General features: G+C 41.6%; 1 protein-coding gene across 2 annotated transcripts in view; it reads left to right on the top strand.

The window, feature by feature from the left end:
• The window catches only part of USP13 (ubiquitin specific peptidase 13), a 139,425-nt gene that overhangs the window by 32,844 nt on the left and 86,713 nt on the right, over positions 1-19,868 (top strand). Inside the window, exons 3-4 of one of the 2 annotated variants that reach the window (XM_010378670.2) lie at positions 4,561-4,621; positions 15,352-15,473. In XM_010378670.2, the coding sequence (XP_010376972.1) occupies positions 4,561-4,621; positions 15,352-15,473 (183 nt within the window). Of the gene's footprint in view, positions 1-4,560; positions 4,622-15,351; positions 15,524-19,868 lie in introns of those variants that run through there. The other variant, XM_010378671.2, reaches the window with a different exon arrangement.

Below are 19,868 nucleotides of genomic sequence, written 5' to 3'. Positions count from 1 at the left end.
CTGTAATCCACAGCACCCTGAACTGGACTTTTATTCTCTTGTCTTGCCTCCTTAACTGTCCTCCAGAACTCCAAGCAGTTGCTCCATGGGGTCACCATCTACTTCCATGCACAGACTGCTGGAAACCCCACATTATGATGGGTTTGAGACCATGTCACATTTTGGGCCTTTCCTCTTCTATTGTGCCCTCTCACTGCCTGCCAAACCTTCTACTCTGTATCCTGTCCCACTCCCGTGAGTGGCCATTCTAACCTTTGGATGCTTTCCTTAAGCCTTTTGTATACATTTCTCATCATTCTCAGAAAATTATCTTGACTTGTACTTTGCAGGATAAAAGGGAATGCCTGCACAGGAACTCACTTAATTTATTCCTTGTGTCCTGGAAGCTCATCTGTAACTAGTTCCACTTTCGATTCCATCTCAGCTGAAAGCTATGTTCTATCTGTCCTCAGGGTCCTGTTTCCTCCTACCTCGGGAAACTTGCTCCTTCATTAACTCCACTTCCTCTGATATCTCCAGCTTCTCCCTCTTCTGGCTTATTTTCTCCCCACCTTAAAGAACACACCAGGCTGGGCTCAGTGGCTCACACCTGTAATCCCAGTGCTTTGGGAGGCCAAGATGGGAGCCTGACTTGAGGATGGGAGTTTGAGACCACCCTGGGCAACATAGTGAGACTCCGTCTTGACAAAAAAATAAGATAATTAGCCTGGAATATTGGCGCATGCCTTAGTCCCAGCTACTTGGGAGGCTGAGGTGGGAGGAATACTTGAGCCCAGGGATTTCAGGTTACGGAGTGAGCTATTATCAGGCCACTGTACACCTGAGCAACAGAGTGAGACTGTCTCTTAAAAAAACAAAACCAACACCACAAAACTGTCTTTCTAATTTGTGTCCTTCTTCAGTCATTGCATTACTTTATTAAAAGCTTCTTTAAAAACTTTTCTGATCTTGTCTGTACTATATCTGCCTCTAAGACTCAACACTGCGGTCTGATCTTGTTAATCCACTAACACTGCCCAGGTTGTCAGTGAGCTCTTAGCTGTCACACTTGGTGGATATGTTTTGGCTCTAATGTTACTCGACTTTTTGAGTATTTGCATGTTTGAGCTTGTTTTCCTCTGGAACTGTTCCTCTCCTGTTTTCTTTGATACCATTCTTTCTTGCCTTCCTCTTATCCTTTCTCAGTTTTTTTCACCAACACCTCTTCCTCTGTTTACCTCTTAGTTATCGGCATTTCCTAGGATGCCATTTGGCCATCCTGTCTTCTTCCTCAGAAAGATACTTTTCTTCATCAGGGTTATCCATATTTTTGTTTAACCACTTTCTCTAAGCTGATGACATTCAAATTAATCTCTCTCTGGAGGTGAAGATCTGATCATCTTATTCTGATCTGGATTTTTCTACTCCAGCATTTCATAGGTACTTCAACGTCGGTGTGCCCAGACTGAACACCATATTCTCTTGCTAAAAAGGTTCCTTCCTCTTTAATTCTAGAGACCTAGATATTCTTTGATCTGCTTTCCCTCTGTGTCTTACTGGTGATCTTGTTACCTGGGCTTCCCAAATAGCTCTGAGGTCCACCCTGTCTTCTCCATTCCTGCTGTTCTTGTCTGAGTGCTCATTAAAAGGACTAGTGCTGACCAGGTGTGGTGGCTCACACCTTTATTCCTGGCACTTTGGGAGGCTGAGGCAGGTGGATCACCTGAGGTTGGGAGTTCGAGACCAGCCTGACCAACATGGAGAAACCCCGTCTCTACTAAAAGCATAAAATTATCTGGGCATAGTGGCGCATGCCTGTAGTCCCAGCTACTCAGGAAGCTGAGGCAGGAGTATCGCTTGGACCTGGGAGGCTGAGGTTGCAGTAAGCCGAGACTGCGCCATTGCACTCCAGCTTGGGCAACAAGAGTGAAACTCTGTCTCAAAAGAAAAAAAAAAAAAAAGGACTAGTGCTGTTGCTTCCTGACTAACCTTCCTTCCCTCAAACTTGCTGCCTTCAATCCCACCCAGTCTGCACACTGCTCCCAGAGCCATCTTTCCAAATGCACATATCTATGGCACACTGGCACTTAAATCTTTGATGTTTCTCCCTCTTCTACAGGATGAAGTCCAAACTCTTTTGCATGTAATTATAAGGTGCTCATGATCTGGAGCCTGCAGTGTTTCTAACCCTCTCTCTTATTCCACCAAGTTTGTGCTCCAGACATAGCAAATCACTTCTCCTTTCTGGAGCACACTGTGATTTTATGCTTTTGTCTGTGCTGTTTTCTCTGTCTAGGATGTCTTACTTCTATCCCCACTTCCCTCTTACCTGTTTTACTCCCTGTAGTCAGGATATCCATGCATCCACCCATCCATCCATCCATCCATCCATCCATCCATCCATCCATCCATCCATATATCCATCCATCCATATCCATCCATCCATCCATCCATCCATCCATCCATCCATCCATATATCCATCCATCCATCCATCCATCCATCCATCCATCCATCCATCCATCCATCCATATATCCGTCCATCCATCCATCCATCCATATATCCATCCATCCATCCATCCATCCATCCATCCATCCATCCATCCATCTATCCATCCATCCAACAAATATTTACTCAGTAGCTGCTGTATGCCAGGATTGCTGCTGTTCTTACCAGCCCTGCCCACACCCTTATCCTAAGATGAACTGATCATTTCCTCCTTATGATATGATTGTGCCTTTTTTGAATCTTTCTTAGTACTCACCAGAATCTGTGGTATCGTTTGTTTACATATATGCTCCCCTACTATGCTGGCCAGCTCCTTAAAAGATGGAACATGTCTTCATTCAGTTGGCAGTCCGAGCCCCAGCATGGAATCTGACACAGGGGCACAGTCATATTTGCTGATGGAGGAGTTTTATTTTCTCAAACCTTGTTGATTTTGGTTGTTGACTGATGCAGAGGTGATGGTCTTTAGAAGGAGGTTCTACTTTTTTGCAAGTCTAAGATGTGAATCTCACAGTCTGGGACAGGCTCATGTTCTAGCAAGTCTTTGTGCAACCCCTCCTCGTTATCCTTCTGCCATCATGCAGGAAAGGAGGGGGCTGTGAAACTAAAATAATTAAAGGGACACCATAAAATTCTGTAGAGAGATTTCAGGGGACCTCCAGGAGTGATAAAGGTGCTTTGCAATAGGTTTTATTTCATCCCTTTTTGAAGCAGGTAAGTGGAGATGGGAAGAAAGAGGCTCTGAGATCATAGAGGAGTGATTCTAAGAGAGATGTGATTTTGGCATCAGTATTTGGAGGGACAGGTTTTTGAGAAATTGTTCTGTAATGCAGATTCCTAAGATGTGAACTGTAAACCTGTAGTAGAAACTGTAAAAACTTAATGTGAGAATCACAAGGATGAGTCAGGCTTCAAAGTCAACTATTAAAATGTGAGAAAGCAGCCTTAGGACTCATGAGAGGACAAACTGAGAAGCAGAAAATGTGCAGCAAGATCTTGACACCTGTGGCTGCTTGGAATCATGTGGCATTAAACCCACACATCGTGGTCTGCTGGAAATGTGCTTTTTCCTAGTAACTGAAAAAACATACACTGTGGAAATACGGTTTTGGCATTATACTTGATTTGAGAGTGAAATATTTTGTGTGAGCATCAGATGAATGGCCTCTTTTGTATTACCACTTGATGGGCATTTTATTTCATTACTGCTGACACGATGCTGGGCCGGGTGTGGTGACTCACGCCTGTAATCCCAGCACTTTGGGAGGCTGAGGCGGGCGGATCACGAGATCAGGGGTTCAAGACCAGTCTGACCAACACAGTGAAACCCTGTCTCTACTAAAAATACTAAAAATTAGCTGGACGTGGTGGCAGGCACTTGTAATCTCAGCTACTTGGGAGGCTGAGGCAGGAGAATCGCTTGAACCCGGGAGGCGAAGGTTGCTGTGACTGAGACTGTGCCAGTGCACCCCAGCCTGGGCAACAATGCGAGACTCCATCTCAAAAAAATAAATAAATAAAATACACGATGCTTAGGATGGCAAACATAGCCACTTGCTGGTGCTCCAAAAATGTTTAGGGAGGTTAGATTGAGACTTCATGTGCCCAGACTATCAATGACTATTGATATTAAGCCTTTTAACAATAGTTGTTAGGCATGCCCAGGGCCAAGCACTAGAGACCGACTGGGTAACCAGGAGAATAAGATCCTCACCTTCTGGAGCCCCATCATCTTTCCTGAGTTTTTCATTGTCAGGCCTGGACTCCTGCCCTCTTGGGAGCAGGCGCTGATTTGAAGTTTAAGTAATGACTTCACCTTGATCCCTGGTTTCCATTTCTCTTTCCAGAAGTGCTTTCTTTATAACTTAATAAAAATAAGCAGGTGGATATCATTGCCCTTCACCTACCTGCATTAACCTGGGTCAGTTCCCTGTTTATCCTGGAATTGCTAATCTAGATGGAATATTTCTTCTTGGCCTTCTATAAAAACTGGGAACCTCTGAGATGTGCTTTTCCTCCACAAAGATGTTTATTTTATAGGTTGCATTTTAATTATCTTTTGTTTTCTTTTCAGAAGGTAAGAGGGGCGTCTGGTGGAGCGTTACCAAAAAGGAGGAATTCCAAGATTTTTTTAGGTAAATAGTAGCATGCTCAGATTTTGTGTTTGTGTGTGTATGTGTGCACACTCATGTGCATCTTTGATTTGAAGTAATAGGTTGTTTATTGCTGTACAATTTAAGGATGAGAGGCACAAATTTAAAGGCCTGCCTCCACTCTGCATTTACCTACCAGCGAAGTGTGCTTTTAGCCCTCTTATTCGGGTTTAGTGCTTTGAAGCAATTATACTTACAGTGACTAGAGAGTAATTATAATTCTGCTTCAGGTCTGTTTATTGCTTACTTTATTTTTAGTTTTTGAGACAGGGTCTGGCTCTCTCGCCCAGGCTGGAGTGCAATGGCGCCATCTTGGCTCAATGCAACCTGCGTCTCCTGGGCTCAAGCCCTTCTCCTAGCTCAGCCTCCCAAGTAGCTGAGACCACAGGCACACATCACCACGACTGGCTAATTTTTTGTACTTTTTGTAGAGACGGAGTTTCACCATGTTGCCCTGGCTGGTCTTGAACTCCTGAGTTCAAGCAATCCAGGTGCCTTGGTTGGGATATCAGGTGTGAACCACTGCGCCTGGCCAATTTTTTGCTGACTTTAAATAGCTGGCTGTTGCAGTGGCTCACGCCTGTATTCCCAGCACTTTGGGAGGCTGAGGCAGGAGGATTGCTTGTACCCAGGAGTTTGAGATCAGCTTGGGTAACATAAAAAGGCCTTGTCCTTACCAAAAAATTAAAAAATTAGCTGGGTGTGGTGGTGTGTGTCTGTGGCCTCAGTGACTTGGGAGGCTGAGGCAGGAGGATCACTTGAGCCCAGACAGTTGAGGCTGTAGTGAGCTTGACACTGCACTCCAGCCTCAGTGACAGAGTGGGACCCTGTCTCTCAGAAAAAAAAAAAAAAAAAAAAGTCAAATTTTTTCTTTTTCTTTTTAAAATTAGCCAAACTACAGACTTCGTTCAGATTTTATAAATTTTCTCCCACTCATGTCCTTTCTTTGTTACAAGATACGATCCAGGGTTCCTCATGGTATTTAGTTGTCATGTTTGTTTAATCCTTTCCAGACTCTGATCATTCTTCAGTTTTTCTTTGTCTTTAATAATTGTGAGACTTTTGAAGAGTGCTGGTCAGTTATTTTGTGGAATAGACCTCAGTTTGGTTTTATCTGATGTTTTCTCATGGAAAATGTGATGTTATGCATTTTTGGAAAGAATCCTACAGAGGTAGCGTGCCGTTCTTAGTGCATGGTATTGGGGGTATATGGTGTTGACATGTTGTCATACTGGTGATGTTGAACTTGATCATTGTTAAGATAGTGTCTGCTGGCCTTCTTCATTGTAAAGTTATAGTGTAATTAAGAAATATTTTGAGAGTGATACTTTGAGACTGTGCTAAATACCTTGTTTCTCCTTAAAGTGTTGCTAATTTTAGCATCAGTGGACCTTGTGTGCAATAATTATGACTCTAGTGTTTGACTAATGGTGATTTGAAAATTTCCCTTATTCAGAAGGGCCAGTTTTGTTTATGCAAATGATTACTGACTTCTATATCATATAATTATGGTTATATTAAGCTTCTGATATGGTTTTCTCAAGCGAAAAAGTGGTTTGATGGTATTTGACCGAACAAGTTTATATGCCTAAATGTCTCAGATTATTGTTTGAAAGGATTTGCAAAATTGTTTCCATAGTATGATTTCATTTTTGTAAAAAAATTCTATACATACATACACATATGTATATACAGATATAGATATGTATATGTATATATGCATGCATGTATGAATGTATAGCTGTGTGTGTGCACACACTTCTACACATATATACACACGTGTACATATATAACTGGGAGATCAGAAGAGTCTGGAAGTATACTCCAAACTGTTAATAGTAGCTCTTTCCCAGCACTAGAATGGAAGTGATTCCAATTTTCATCTTTTTGCTTCTCTGTATTTAAACTTTTTCTATAACAAACATGCTATTGTGATGAAAAGACACATTAATTATTTGAAAAGTAAAGCCATTGAAAACTGCTGTGGAGCTGAGTTTCTTTCCTGGTTTGATTCTCAGTTACTCTGTGTTGGATCCAAACTTGCTGTCTTCTGCTTCTCAGCTCATGCTTTTCTGTACAAGGCTTATCTGCATTTGGTTCTTCCACCTTGGCCAGTCTTCTTTACTTCTCAACCTGCCTTTGGACCACAACGCAGTTTAACTAACTAAACCCAAACCAGGCTAGCATGAACCCCAAAGCTGAAATTATGAATATCTTCTGATGCTTTGGTTGTTAGTCTTCCAGCACCTTTGCACTAATATAGATCATATGATTTTGTTTAGATCATATGATTTCATTTGAATTAAGTGGAATCAGCAGGTTCTGCTTGAAGGCAGAGCTAACTAAACATTTTGACTTACCATTGTTAATTTTTATTATTTTCTTTGGTGGAATGAAGAAGTTATCTGACCTTGACCTTTAACTTTTGTGTCTTCTTTTCATAAGACCTGGAGGTTTGATTTTTTTCTAGTGATTATTTTGGTTGTAGAGGATATTGTCAGGAAACAGTTTTAGAAATTAATTTGAAAGTGAGCACTGAGGTTTTGTGCTTTAAACTGTGTGGACCCCTTCCTTCCATTCTTCCATAGGGAACTACCTACCATTTTGTTTCAGTGAGGCTTTTTCTACAGGTTATTCTCTGTGTTCAGGCAAGATTTCATATCTTAGAAAACCACAAGGTGCATATAGAACTCACGGCCCCAAAAGTGTTCTATGACTATATTAATTTAAAAAAGAATGCCATTAGCCCCAGATTCTATTTCTCCCTGTTGTTTTATATCCAGGTTCTTTATAAATTTACCTCCTTCATCCCAGTAGGAGTTCTTTCTTTTTCTTTTTCTTTTTTTGTTTTGAGACAGGAACTCATTCTGTTGCCCAGGCTGGACAACCTGCCAGGCTCAAGTGATCCTCATGCCTCAGCCTCCCAAGTAGCTGGGACTACAGGCACACACCACCACACATATTTAATTTAAAAAAAATTTTTTTTAAAGTGATGGGGTCTCACTGTGTTGCCCAGGCTGGTCTTGAACTTCTATGCTCAAACAATCTTCCAACCTCAGTCTCCCGAAGTGCTGGGATTACATGTGTGAGCTGTTGTGCCTGGCCAGGAAGTTATTTTTTACAGGAATTCATTCTTTGCAAGTTCTGATTTAAAGCCCCCTCAACTGGTGCTTCTTGTCTGCTAGGAACAGGTACTTTTATCTTGACATATTGGTCCCAGCCCTCTGAGTTGATATGACCTGTAAATTAATTTCAGTGATGGGCTGTGTATTAGGGTTACATCTGGTTTACATAACAGTAAATTTAAAACACTGGTAACTTTGTTTATTTATTTATTTATTTGAGCTGGAGTCTGGCTCTGTCACCTAGGCTGGAGTGCAGTGGCGCGATCTCGGCTCACTACAACCTCCGCCTCCTGAGTTCAAGCAATTCTCCTGCCTCAGCCTCCCAAGTAGCTGGGATTACAGGTGCCCACCACCATGCCTGGCTAATTTTTGTATTTTTTTTTTTTTAGTAGAGATGAGGTTTCACCATGTTGGCCAGGCTGGTCTCGAACTCCTGATCTCAGGTGGTCCATCCACCTTAGCCTTCCAAAGTGCTGGGATTACAGGCATGAGTCACTGCACCTGGCCTATTTATTTATTTTTGAGACAGGGTCTCACCGTGTCACTCAGGCTGGAGTGCAGTGGCACAGTCGTGGTCACTGCAGACTCAGCCTCCTGCAGGGCTCAAGTGATCCTCGCACCTCAGCCTCCCAAGTAGCTGGAACCACAGGCATGCACCACCACACCTGACTAATTTTTGTATTTTTCTGTGGAGACAAGGTTCTGCCATGTTGCCCAGGCTGGTCTCAAACTGCCAGGCTCAAGTGATCTGCCTGCTTTGGCCTCCCAGAAGGCTGGAATTACTGGCCACTGAACCCCAGCCAATTCTGGTAACTTTAAACAAGATAGATGCTTATTTTGCTGTCATGTAGAGGATGTTGGGAAACAGTAAGTGTGGTGATGTGATGGCCTTATGTTCACCAGGGATCTAGGCTCTTACCGTATTCCTGCTTAACCCTCCATCCTGGCCCATGATTTCCAACCTCATCATCACCTTACGGTTCATAATGGCTACTGGAACTCCAACCATCACATCCTGATTCTGGAAAGCATGAAAGAGGAAAGGGGAGGCCGGGCGCGATGGCTCACGCCTATAATCCCAGCACTTTGGGAGGCCGAGGTGGGTGGATCACCTGAGGTCAGGAGTTTGGCAGCTTGGCCAACATAGTGAAACCCTGTCTCTACTAAAAATACAAAAAATTAGCCGGGCGTGGTGGCACATGACTGTAATCCCAGCTACTTGTGAGGCTGAGGCAGGAGAATTGTTTGAACCTGGGAGGCAGAGGTTGCAGTGAGCTGAGATCGCACCATTGCACTCCAGCCTGGGCAACAAGAGTGAAACTCCATCTCAAAAAAAAAAAAAAACAAAAAAAAAAAAAAAAAAGAAAAAAGAAAGAGAAGAGGAGAAAGAGGAAGGACAAAATAGTCTAATCTCCCAGCAGAATCACCTTGCTTTTGTCAGCCTTCTCATAGAGCCCCCAATCAGTTTACACCTCTCTGTCAGAACTTGGTCACGTGGTCACATCTAGCTGCACAGGAGACTGGAAAATAAAGCCCACCAACTGGCTTCACTGAGTAAAGTTTGGGGTCTCTTATTAGGAAGAAGAGGACAGTGGGTATTGGGAGGCAGCTCGTAGCCTCTGCCACAGACTCTTTCCCTCAAAGGGACGCTGGGATTGTTTCCTCATGGAGAGGAAGGTAACTCAGAGCTCTCTTGCAGTTTCTCTGTTATTTTTTGGTTAGGAAGTACTATTTCACTGGTACTGAAATGAAATTACGATGCTTCTTCTTCTGCTTCATGAAACAGATGTAGGTGGCCAATGCTTTATCTTGGATGAAGGTGTTTTCTTCCCATTCATTTGATGACTTTGTGAATAATTCTTTTTCCATCGGCTCAACAGTGACATTGAAACCATTGAATCATTTGGTTACAACCTGCAGTTGATTTTACAAGGGAAGCTGAGGCCACGGATTGGTGCCAAATGGCTTCCCGGTGTCCTGAGCACCCCCCTGCCCCTCAGTGGTCAAATCACTCTTTCTCCACATTACTTTGATGTTCATTCAAGTGAAATGACCTCAGTACTAGCTTTTGCTGCTATTTTTTTTTTTAAAACCAGCAACGACAATTATTGGTAACTGAAAAATCATTTAAATTCTATCCTTTTAAAACATCTAGGATTACCTCATGGGTAAAGCTTAAAATTGAGAAGTTATAAAGGGCTCTTCATAGAAAATTAAGTTTTTTTCCCTTCCTTTCCCTGTATCCTAGCCACTTGGTTACTGCCTCCAGAGACAAATTTTCTGTTTGTACATCTTTGTATATATTGTATATCCTCTCAGCAATTTTCTATACATAAATAATGCTTTTAGATTTCTTTTGCCTGTGGTCCCTAGCGAGCCATTAACCCTTTGGCTTCCAAATTGTGTTCTGAGGCAACCTGGAGTGCTGCAGTGAGCTCACCAGGGCACTGAGGGATATTTTAAGTCTCTGAGGGAACATAGTGGTGCTCAAACATTGCATGAACTAAACACAGTATAGTTTTACTATTAAGTTACCCTATATTCCTTCCGATAACTTCATATCTTTGTAAAGCTGGGATTTTTTAGTGGTTTCTGTGGTAAAAGTCAAGCACCACGTGAAAATCAATGTGAAATGGGAAATAAGGGTGGCAGGGGCTGATCCGATTCAGGGACATTGTGCATTGCCCAACAGCTGCACACATCCCAATAGTGAAGGACTGGGGCTATTTCAGAGTGAAGTATTTTTTCTTTCAACTTATATATATATTTTGCAAATGGTTAATTAGTTGCTAGAACATAAATACCAAGTTTTTTTTGATCTAACTATTAAATAAACAGAACCATAAGGCATTTCTTTTCTTTTTTTGAGATGGAGTCTTGCTCTTGTTGCCCAGGCTGGAGTGAAATGGCACGATCTCGGCTCACTGCAACCTCTGCCTCCCGGGTAAAAGCGATTCTCCTCCCTCAGCCTCCCGAGTAGCTGGGATTATGGGCACCCGCCACCACACCTGGCTAATTTTTTTTGGAATTTTAGTAGAGACGGGGTTTTGCCATGTTGGCCAGGCTGGTCTCAAACTCCTGACCTCGTGATCCGCCCACCTCGGCCTCCTAAAGTGCTGGGATTATGGGCATGAGCCACTGTACCTGGCCAGGCATTTCTTTTGGCTTAAGGTTGCTGTGAAAAAATTGCTGGGATGCTTAGGGGTGCTGTGAACCAGGAGAGTTCAGCTAGAAAGGGACACTATTAGGTTGTGTTGTAGGAAGATAACTTGGAAAAATATGAAAGTTGATGAGTTTGGGGTATAAGCTGATATGAAAGAGACAGTAGAGAAGTGAGGAGGTAAGGGAGTTCTGGATCCTTCAAGAAATACTCTAAGGCTCACAATGTGATTCTGGCCTAATTCCATATATATATATATATATATTTTACAATAAAGCTACAAATATGCATAGATATGTAAATAACTGGTAATGCATTTAATTTTAAAAATACCGTATGTTTGATACATCATAAAAAACAGTGTTAAATATTTACATCTTTATGGAGTCTGCCCCAGTTTTCACAAATGGCAGTAAAGGAGTTCAGTTCTCTGTGTCTGAAGAGTGGAACTTCTGAGGAGCCATCACTTCACCTCAGAGAATTCCACTTTCTTTTTGGCTTAGACCAGGTGTTTAAACTTGCTGAGGAATAGATTGAAAACAGAAAATTTGTGCAAAGTTTCGCTAATGGGCCTGTTCAGAAAGTTCACCTGCGCCTCTGATAACCAGAAGGTTCTAATAAATTACATTTTGCTATTTTTTTCTGAAGTAGGTAAAATAATATGTTCTGTGCTCAAGAGGCTTTTCCCCTGTACCTTCTTTTGAAGATAAATAGTTGGTTAGATTTTGCAGCCCTTGGACAGATCGCTTGCCTCCAACAATTAAAGTTAATATGGTCAGGCTGAGAGAACTCTGACCTGGGAATCAGAGCCCTAGCTTTGTGTAGGGACCCGTTCATTCTCTCACTGTTCTCCTTCATAGCTTAGGCATCTTGGGGAAATGGGTAGTCCCAGCCACTTCTCCCAGGGATCTGGGAGGATCATCAGAGCAGAGTTTGTATTTATTTATTAATTCTTAAACTTAGAGAAATCTCTCTTGGGTATTGCCACTTAATAGCCACAGTAGAAAGTAGCAGCTGGGGAGAAGTTGGGGGTCCCTAGAGTATGGTTACTCTGTAGCTTCTTCAACTAAATATTTTTGGGGTGATGAGACATGATTTAGAGACATGTGGAAATTTTAGGTTATATTTAGGGCTGTGGGATCATAAGTGTTCAGGAGGAACCTTAGATTTGTCCCCTAGAATCAGAATGTAGGTTACCTCTGATGGACTTTTCCCTAATTTGGATTAAGTTTTTTGGGAAAGATCATGCCCCTCTTCCATTCCATTGAATTAAAAATAAAAGTAAACTTAAAATAAATGTAAAGAAGCACAACAAAGTTCTGCTTTTCTGCATGACAGCAGTCTTGCTTCCTCTTAAACACGTGAGTCGCCAATTAAAATACAACACAACTCTTTTGATACTCTTGTTTTGCATGTTGATGTTGTTGACTTCCTGAAGTCCCCATTCACAGACATTTACAGAGTGTGTGGTGTGTGCTGGGCACAGTACAGGGGCTAGGAACGTGGGAGTTAAGACTCATTTCCTGCTCTCTGAGTTTACAGTCTAGAAGAATTTGAAGGTGATAACTTCTGAATACTCAGATTTCACAGAAGATCCCCACATGGTACCATGGTCTTGCAGCCAAAGAGAAAGGAAGGCACTTTTGGTTGTGTTAGTTGTCAGGAAGAGGGAGAAGGTGATGATGATGATGGTGATGGTGGCTATTGTTTGCAGAGTCCCCTAGTACCTACCAGATCCTACACTAGGGTGCCTTAAAACTTTATCTTGTTTAATCCACTTAATGGTCTTGTGGGGTAGATAATATCTACGGCTTACTCACAAGAAAAAAGAACTTAGAAGTAAATTTTCTAGGGTTACATAACTAGCAAATGTCAGAGTGGGATTTTTTTTTTTTTTTTGTATTTTATTTATGCCAGGTAAGATTTGAATTAGCTTTAAAAGAGCATGTTTTCTGTGGAAAAGAGACAGATAATATCTTGTGTGAGCTGAATCTGCATACAAAAACACAAGATTTATGCTTTGGTTACTTAAAATTGTTAAATATAAATATTATAATAAAGAACAATTTAAGAATAAAGTTCACTCATTCATGATTTCCATTTGTTTAGTTTTCTTTCTCATTTTTGTCTATAAGCATAATATAAAGTCTTTACAGTGAAGATGAATTTTGTGTTTTTAGCATTAACATAGCATAAACATTTCTGTTCCTAAATAGTCTAAATAACTATGATTTAAATAATATTCTATTGGGTTGAATACTCTTTTTTTTTTTTTTTTTTTCTGAGATGGAGCCTTGCTCTGTCGCTCAGGCTGGAGTGCAGTGTTGTGATCTCGGCTCACTGCAACCTCTGCCTCCTGGGTTTAAGCAGTTCTCTGCCTCAGCCTCCTAAGTAGCTGGGATTACAGGTGCATGCCACCATGCCTAGCTAATTTTTGTATTTTTAGTAGAGACAGGGTTTCACCATCTTGGCCAGGCTGGTCTTGAACTCCTGACCTCGTGCTCCATCTGCCTCAGCCTCCCAAAGTGCTGGGATTATAGGTGTGAGCTACCGTGCCTGGCCAGGTTGAATACCATTTTTTTAAATTAAACATTTAGATTCCAACTTAAAAAAATTATAAATATTGAAGCATTCACATTTTTATAACATATAGAATCTTTGAATTATATGCTTTACATTAATGCCTTTACTTACTAATTAAACTTCTTTAAAATTACATTTTGTCAAATGAACTTCACTTCTATGGCTATCTAGTAATGTTGTTTGGTTTGGTTCTTTATTTTGGTATTTCTGACTCTTATAATTTAAAATCTTTTATTAAAACATTTAGACCAGGTGTGGTGATTCATGCCTTTAATCCCAGCATTTTGAGATGCTGAGGTGGGAAGATCGCTTGAGGCAAGGTATTTGAGACCAGCCTGAGCCACATAGTGAGACCCTGTTTTTACAAAAGATAAAAAAAATTAGCCAGGCCTGGCAGTCCTAGCTTCTCAGGAGGGTGAGGTAGGAGGATTGCTAGAGCTTGGGAGTTTGATGTTGTAGTGAGCTATGATCACACCACTGCACTCAAGTCTGGGCAACAGAGTGAGACCCTGCCTCAAAAGAAAAAAAAAAAAAAAAGAAAAAAAGCTTAGACTGCATTTTGGCTGTATCTTATATATTTATTTATTTATTACTACAAACTGCCCTACCTTTGGGAATTTATACTTGATCTTAGCCAGAAGGCCGAGAAGTGATCCCTTTGGGAATTTAAGAGCAGAACTGTACACAAATATATACTAGGTTTTACAAGGTAATAACAGAATCTAGACCCTTTGTTTCTCAGGTGGCAGCTTCATTAAGTAAAATAACTTTCTTCTGTCTAGAGAGCCCACGTTTCTGTGTGTGTTCTTGTGCCTATTTGTGTGTAGGTTTGTGTGCATGTGAGTGGAATATAACTCGCTAGCTCTTTGTCACCATAGTTCCAAGCATAAATATACAAACATGATCTGGGATGCTGGCATCCCTGTGAAAGTGATGCTGAAATGTCCATATAAATATTGTGACAAGACATTTCCTTGAACCTTCGTTTAACCTTTACCAGAGATGAACCAAGCAAAGAGGGGACGACTTGGTAGATAACAGGCTAGAGGAGCTCATCTTCCTTACTGAGAATTCTCCACAGCCGAGGACAATATGGCTATTCACATTATAGGGCTTCCTCCTTAGGTCTACTATGCAGTAACTCAACACTTTAAGAGAGGGAGTGGGAGAGAGCAAGAGGGAGATTTTGTTTTTAAATAATAGCTAACATTTATTGATTACCTATTATATGCCAAGCCTCTTGTTCCCGTTTATCTCCTGTATAAACTATGTGAGATACATACTATTATCTTCATGCTCCAAATGAGAAAACTAAGGCTTAGAGAGTTTATGACTTGCCCAAAGTAACATGAAGTTTTGGAGCTAGTCTTGAACCTAAGTTTATCAGCTCTAAAACCTACTTTCACATTATGATATTGCAAAAAACCCCTAAGAAACCAAACCACCATTCCAGCCTATTGTTATGAAATCAGGAACCAGGTACCTGACACATCATAAATACCAGTCCTTTCCTTTTTAAGAGTTTCTAAGAAATTTTCTTTCTGAGAAATTCTTTCTGAGAATTGAATATCTTGCACATTTGTCTAATTTAACTGTAAAGCTTTATGAAATGGCTCAGTCTTCTTCATACATCAGTCACTGATATGTAAGTATTCATAACTTGATGGAAAGGCCTGCTATTGGTGGGTTAGGACAGATGGACGGTCCTGTCAGAGGAGAAAATTGTAAATGTCACACCCTTGGTATTTCATCACCTTGGATTTCTGGCTTTCCCAGTGAGTGCTGCCATAGTGTGGGATGTTATTTTCCTCACTTCTTGTTCTTTGTTTTTGTTTTCTCCTCAGATCTAGATACTGATGATGATTTAAATAGCGACGATTATGAATATGAAGATGAAGCCAAACTTGTTATATTCCCAGATCACTATGAAATAGCACTACCAAATATTGAGGAGTTACCAGCCCTGGTCAGTGAGTGTGCACGGCTGCTAGCTAGATGCGCGTGACTCTGTGTCAGGTGTGTGTGCGTGTGTGGTGTGTGTGTGCGGGGGTGGGGTGGGGTGGGAAAAGCGGGTTGAATGAAAGAAGAGGATGAGAATGAGCATGAATATGCACATACCTCTTCTCTTCTGTGACAGGGGTCTTGCAGGCTTACATTTCAGTAGTGCTGGGCCTTTTGCTGTCTCTTACTTCAAGTGCTGGTAGGGCTTTGTTGCTCATTAGGGTGGTCTCTTCCAGGTTGGGCTGGCTTCTTGCCTCCTAAATCACAGTCTGTTCCTTAGATTTTCAAACTCTGCACCTCAGATCTACAGGGACTGCTGGAGAAGGACTTTTCTGATCAGAGGGATGACAGTCTTTTTATCATGTTTATTATGTTGGCCTTCCATGTAACATTTTGTTTGGGAAAAAATAGAAGTGTTCCACTGCTGCAACAATAGCGAGGCAGTTACAAAAAGAAGCAGGCATTTACAAACTACAGGTCTGGGGAGCTCTGGGATTAAGTGAACCTTCTTTTCAGTTTTACTCCCTATGTGAACCAAGACTACTTTCTAGGTTTTAGATATTTTGAGTTGTGAGCTTCCCCCTTCCTCTTCCCTTCTCTTTTCTTCCTCTTCCTTTCTTTCTAATCCAGTTTTGTGGACGGACCTTAATTTTCTTGAATGACTTGAAGCTGGAGCTGCTGGTGGTGATATAGGGAAGCCAGGTTTTATTTTCCTTTGATTCTCACATGCTGGAAGCGGGCACAGAGTTCCCGTGGGGACCCAAACTGTTTTTCCTACTCTTTGCTCATTTCCTGTATTGCCTGTACCTCTTTTTCCTCTTTCCCTTTTTTTTTTTTCTTTTTTCTTTTTTGAGACGAAGTCTCTCTCTGTCGCCCAGGCTGGAGTGCAGTGGCACGATGTCGGCTCACCACAAGCTCCGCCTCCCGGGTTCACGCCATTCTCCTGCCTCAGCCTCCCTAGAAGCTGGGACTACAGGCGCCGCCACCACGCCCGGCTAATGTTTTGTATTTTTAGTGCAGACGGGGTTTCACCGTGTTAGCCAGGATGGTCTCGATCTCCTGACCTCGTGATCCGCCCGCTTCGGCCTCCCAAAGTGCTGGGATTATAGGCGTGAGCCACCGCTCCCGGCCTGATCTCCCATTTCTTTTCCTCTTTCCGCCCTGTGCACGCCTTGACTTCCCAGAGCCTGGCCACAGATCGCAGTGGGGTCAGGGAGGGTTGAATTTAGACATGCCTGTTCATTTTTTCCCTCCTGAAACCATGCCAGAACCAAAGCCAGCTCTTAAGGTCCCAGAGTCTTCTGGACGTTGCATGGCTCTCTCTGTGGCCATCTGCTCACTTGTCCCTGCCAAGAGGGGACATTTGTGCTTGGGGTTTCCGTGTCACTAGGGACTAGGTTTCCACCTTTCATTCTCTTTTGCCCCAATCTACTTTATATCTAAGACCATAGAAATGAGAATTTTGTGTATATTTAATATTGTGCCTCTTCTTTTAGTACTAAGTGCACAGTGTTCAGTAGGGCACACGGAATTAAATTACCTTTGCTTTCTCCAATTCCATGTTGACTCATGCGGCTGTTTCCAAGGATAAAATATATTAGTGGACAAAATGACCTTACCTCATCCCATTACCTGAAATTATATACTAATGCTTATATTTCTGTAATACTGAGAGTTCTTACTGCCTTGTTTAATATAACTCTTATTTCTGCTGTCAGAAGAGAAGAAACATTGTGAATAAATGTTATGATAAATTATTTTGCTTTCAGTCCCTCATGAATAAGTCTTTATGTTAAAAAAATTAATAAAAAAGCCTTTTCTTACTGTTGTACTTGGAGTATAATTTGAAGTGTGAATACTCTTATTTAAAATAAGAGAAGTGCCATAGAAATCTGAATCCAACAAGATATAATTTTTAATATAGAGTCTTTTAGTATTAAGAAATACGTTATGAATGAAAAAAGAAGACAGAATTATTTGGAAGATGAGGGTGGGGAGATTAAAGGAAAAGCCTGGACTTATCTGATGGTAACTGATAGGATTTATCTCCATAGAAGATGCCAGTTACTATATTTTCTTTTCATGCTTTTGCTATATTTTTGGTGTTTGACAATTCTCTTTTGAAACTGTTAAATAACAAAATTATTCAGCTCAAAACGTCGAACCAGGTGATTCTTCCTTCACCTTTTGAGTGTCTTAGCACAGAAGAATTTCAGTTTCAGAGAGTGACTCTATAGGTTCTACCAGAAAGTTAAAGTACCTCTGGGTGATGCTGGGTTCACAGACATAGCACTGTGAGCTCAACGCGGGTCTTAGAGCTTGAAATTCAATGCCTTCATTTTTGACAGCAGGAATTGGAGCAGTGGTGTGCTTGTAAATGTGTAACAACAGGCTCCCTAGGGAAAAAAAGCCCTGTTTTGTAGTGTCTGCTGATTCCATTGTGTAAATACTCCCACCATGACTGATTTCGGGCTATCAATGTGACATCACTGAATGGGGTGTTGGAAAGAGTAATAGTAGCAGACCATTATACAGAATTTCCAGCATTCCACTGATGTGAATGTAAATAAAACCTCAAGGGCACATAGATAATAATGAGATACAGTAAAACAATTAGGAAGTGAAGAATTTTTGATTATATGTCACCTTTTGAAAACATTTTATTTAGTTGTAAGTTTATGTGATTTAATGTTTTATAATGGCTGTGTTTAGCAACCATCTTGCTGAATTTCTTAAAATTTAAAGCTGGACTCTTATGAGCCAGTTTGAGACAGTTCCAGTGCAGAACTGAACTGGAAGCTTACGAAGGCTTGGGATGGAGCCAGGACTAGTACCAAGGTCTTTTCGCATCACTTCAGATAACATATCCAGGGAAAAATAGTTCACAGTGTAATTACAGGATGATGGATCCTGACCTTCGGCTGTCACCCATAAAAAGGACCTTTAGGTGATTTTGGATGCTATTCTGAAAACACTGGATCGGTGTTTTATAGGCCCAGAAGTCTAAGGATGTTTTGTTGGTTGTCACCCAGAAAGATATTCAAGGATAAAGGAGAAGATTCTATTTGAGTTTTGTTCAGAGTCATAGTGCACTGCAAACCAGAACGGTTATAAAAGATCTAGTAGGGGTGGAGACAGTCCTAAGGAGGACACAGACTTGATTCGGGTAGTTGATGAAACAAACAAGGAGGTTATAATAGGTCAGACTCAAAAGATTAGGAGGCTACACAACAGCCTCCTTACTGTGGTCTTTCTTCCACGCCTGCCCTCTTCCCTGCACAGCAGCCAGTGTGATCTGCTGTGAAGATTAGATCCTATCCTTCTCCAGCTTAAAACTCTCAACACTACTGACCAATGACACTGGGCTACTCACAGTCAGGAACAAGGAAGAAGTCCTGGCCAGAAGTGCTAAGGTGGCATGTCCCAAACCCATAAAGCCTGGAGGGGGCTTGTGGTGAACTCAGCTCTATTTTCTATGGGCATTTCTGGAAGGTGATAGGGGATGAGTTTTCAAAATGGAAAAAAAAAAAAAAACTAATTATACAACAGCATTTGTAATGGGAGATAAATGGAAAGATCTCTTTTGAAAGGCTTAACTATATTTATTAAGTCCTGATCTCTAATGGATTATAAGCTTGTTGAGGCCGGGGACCTCCTCCTTGTTCCTGACTGTGAGTAGCTCAGTGTCATCAATCAGCAGTGGTCAGTATAACCTATGAGAGTTTTAAGCTGGAGAAGGATAGGATATAATTTTCACAGCAGATCACTCTGGCTGCTGTGCAAAGAAGAGGGGCAGGGCTAGAGGGAAGACCACGGTAAGGAGGCTGTTGTGTAGCTATGGGGGAACCATGATGGTGGCTAGGACCAGGAGGGATGGAGTTGGAGTGGACACGAGGCCGATTCCTACATCACAGGGCTGCTAGGAATTGCCTGTGGGCTAGGTGGGGGTGAAATGGCAGCTGAGGGAACTTCCTCCGTTGTTTCTTGTTCCTTCCTTGGTTCTAGGGTCAGAAGCCAGGACCCAGACACATGGGAAACTGTGACTCAGGGGAAAACGATCAGCTCATTATGCAGGATATTAGTGATGTAGATTACAAATTTTGTTATTTATTTTTACAATTAAGTGGCATTTATGATATTAGAGTTGGGCATCCATCACCACTGTCTAATTTTAGAAAATTTCTCTTGCCCCACTAAAAAACCCATACCCCTTAGCCATCATCCTCCAACCCTTCCTCCATGCTGAGCCTGTGGCACTCACTAATCTACTTTCTATCTCTATAGATTTGTCTACTGTGGACATTTCATATAAATGGAGTCATGTAATATGTTGCTATTTGTGACTGGCTTTTTCACTTAG

Source organism: Rhinopithecus roxellana, chromosome 1 (assembly GCF_007565055.1).
Source record: "Rhinopithecus roxellana isolate Shanxi Qingling chromosome 1, ASM756505v1, whole genome shotgun sequence".
NCBI lineage: Eukaryota > Metazoa > Chordata > Mammalia > Primates > Cercopithecidae > Rhinopithecus > Rhinopithecus roxellana.
The sequence above is the reverse complement of the archived record's forward strand: the minus strand, read 5'-3'. Positions and strand labels throughout refer to the sequence as shown.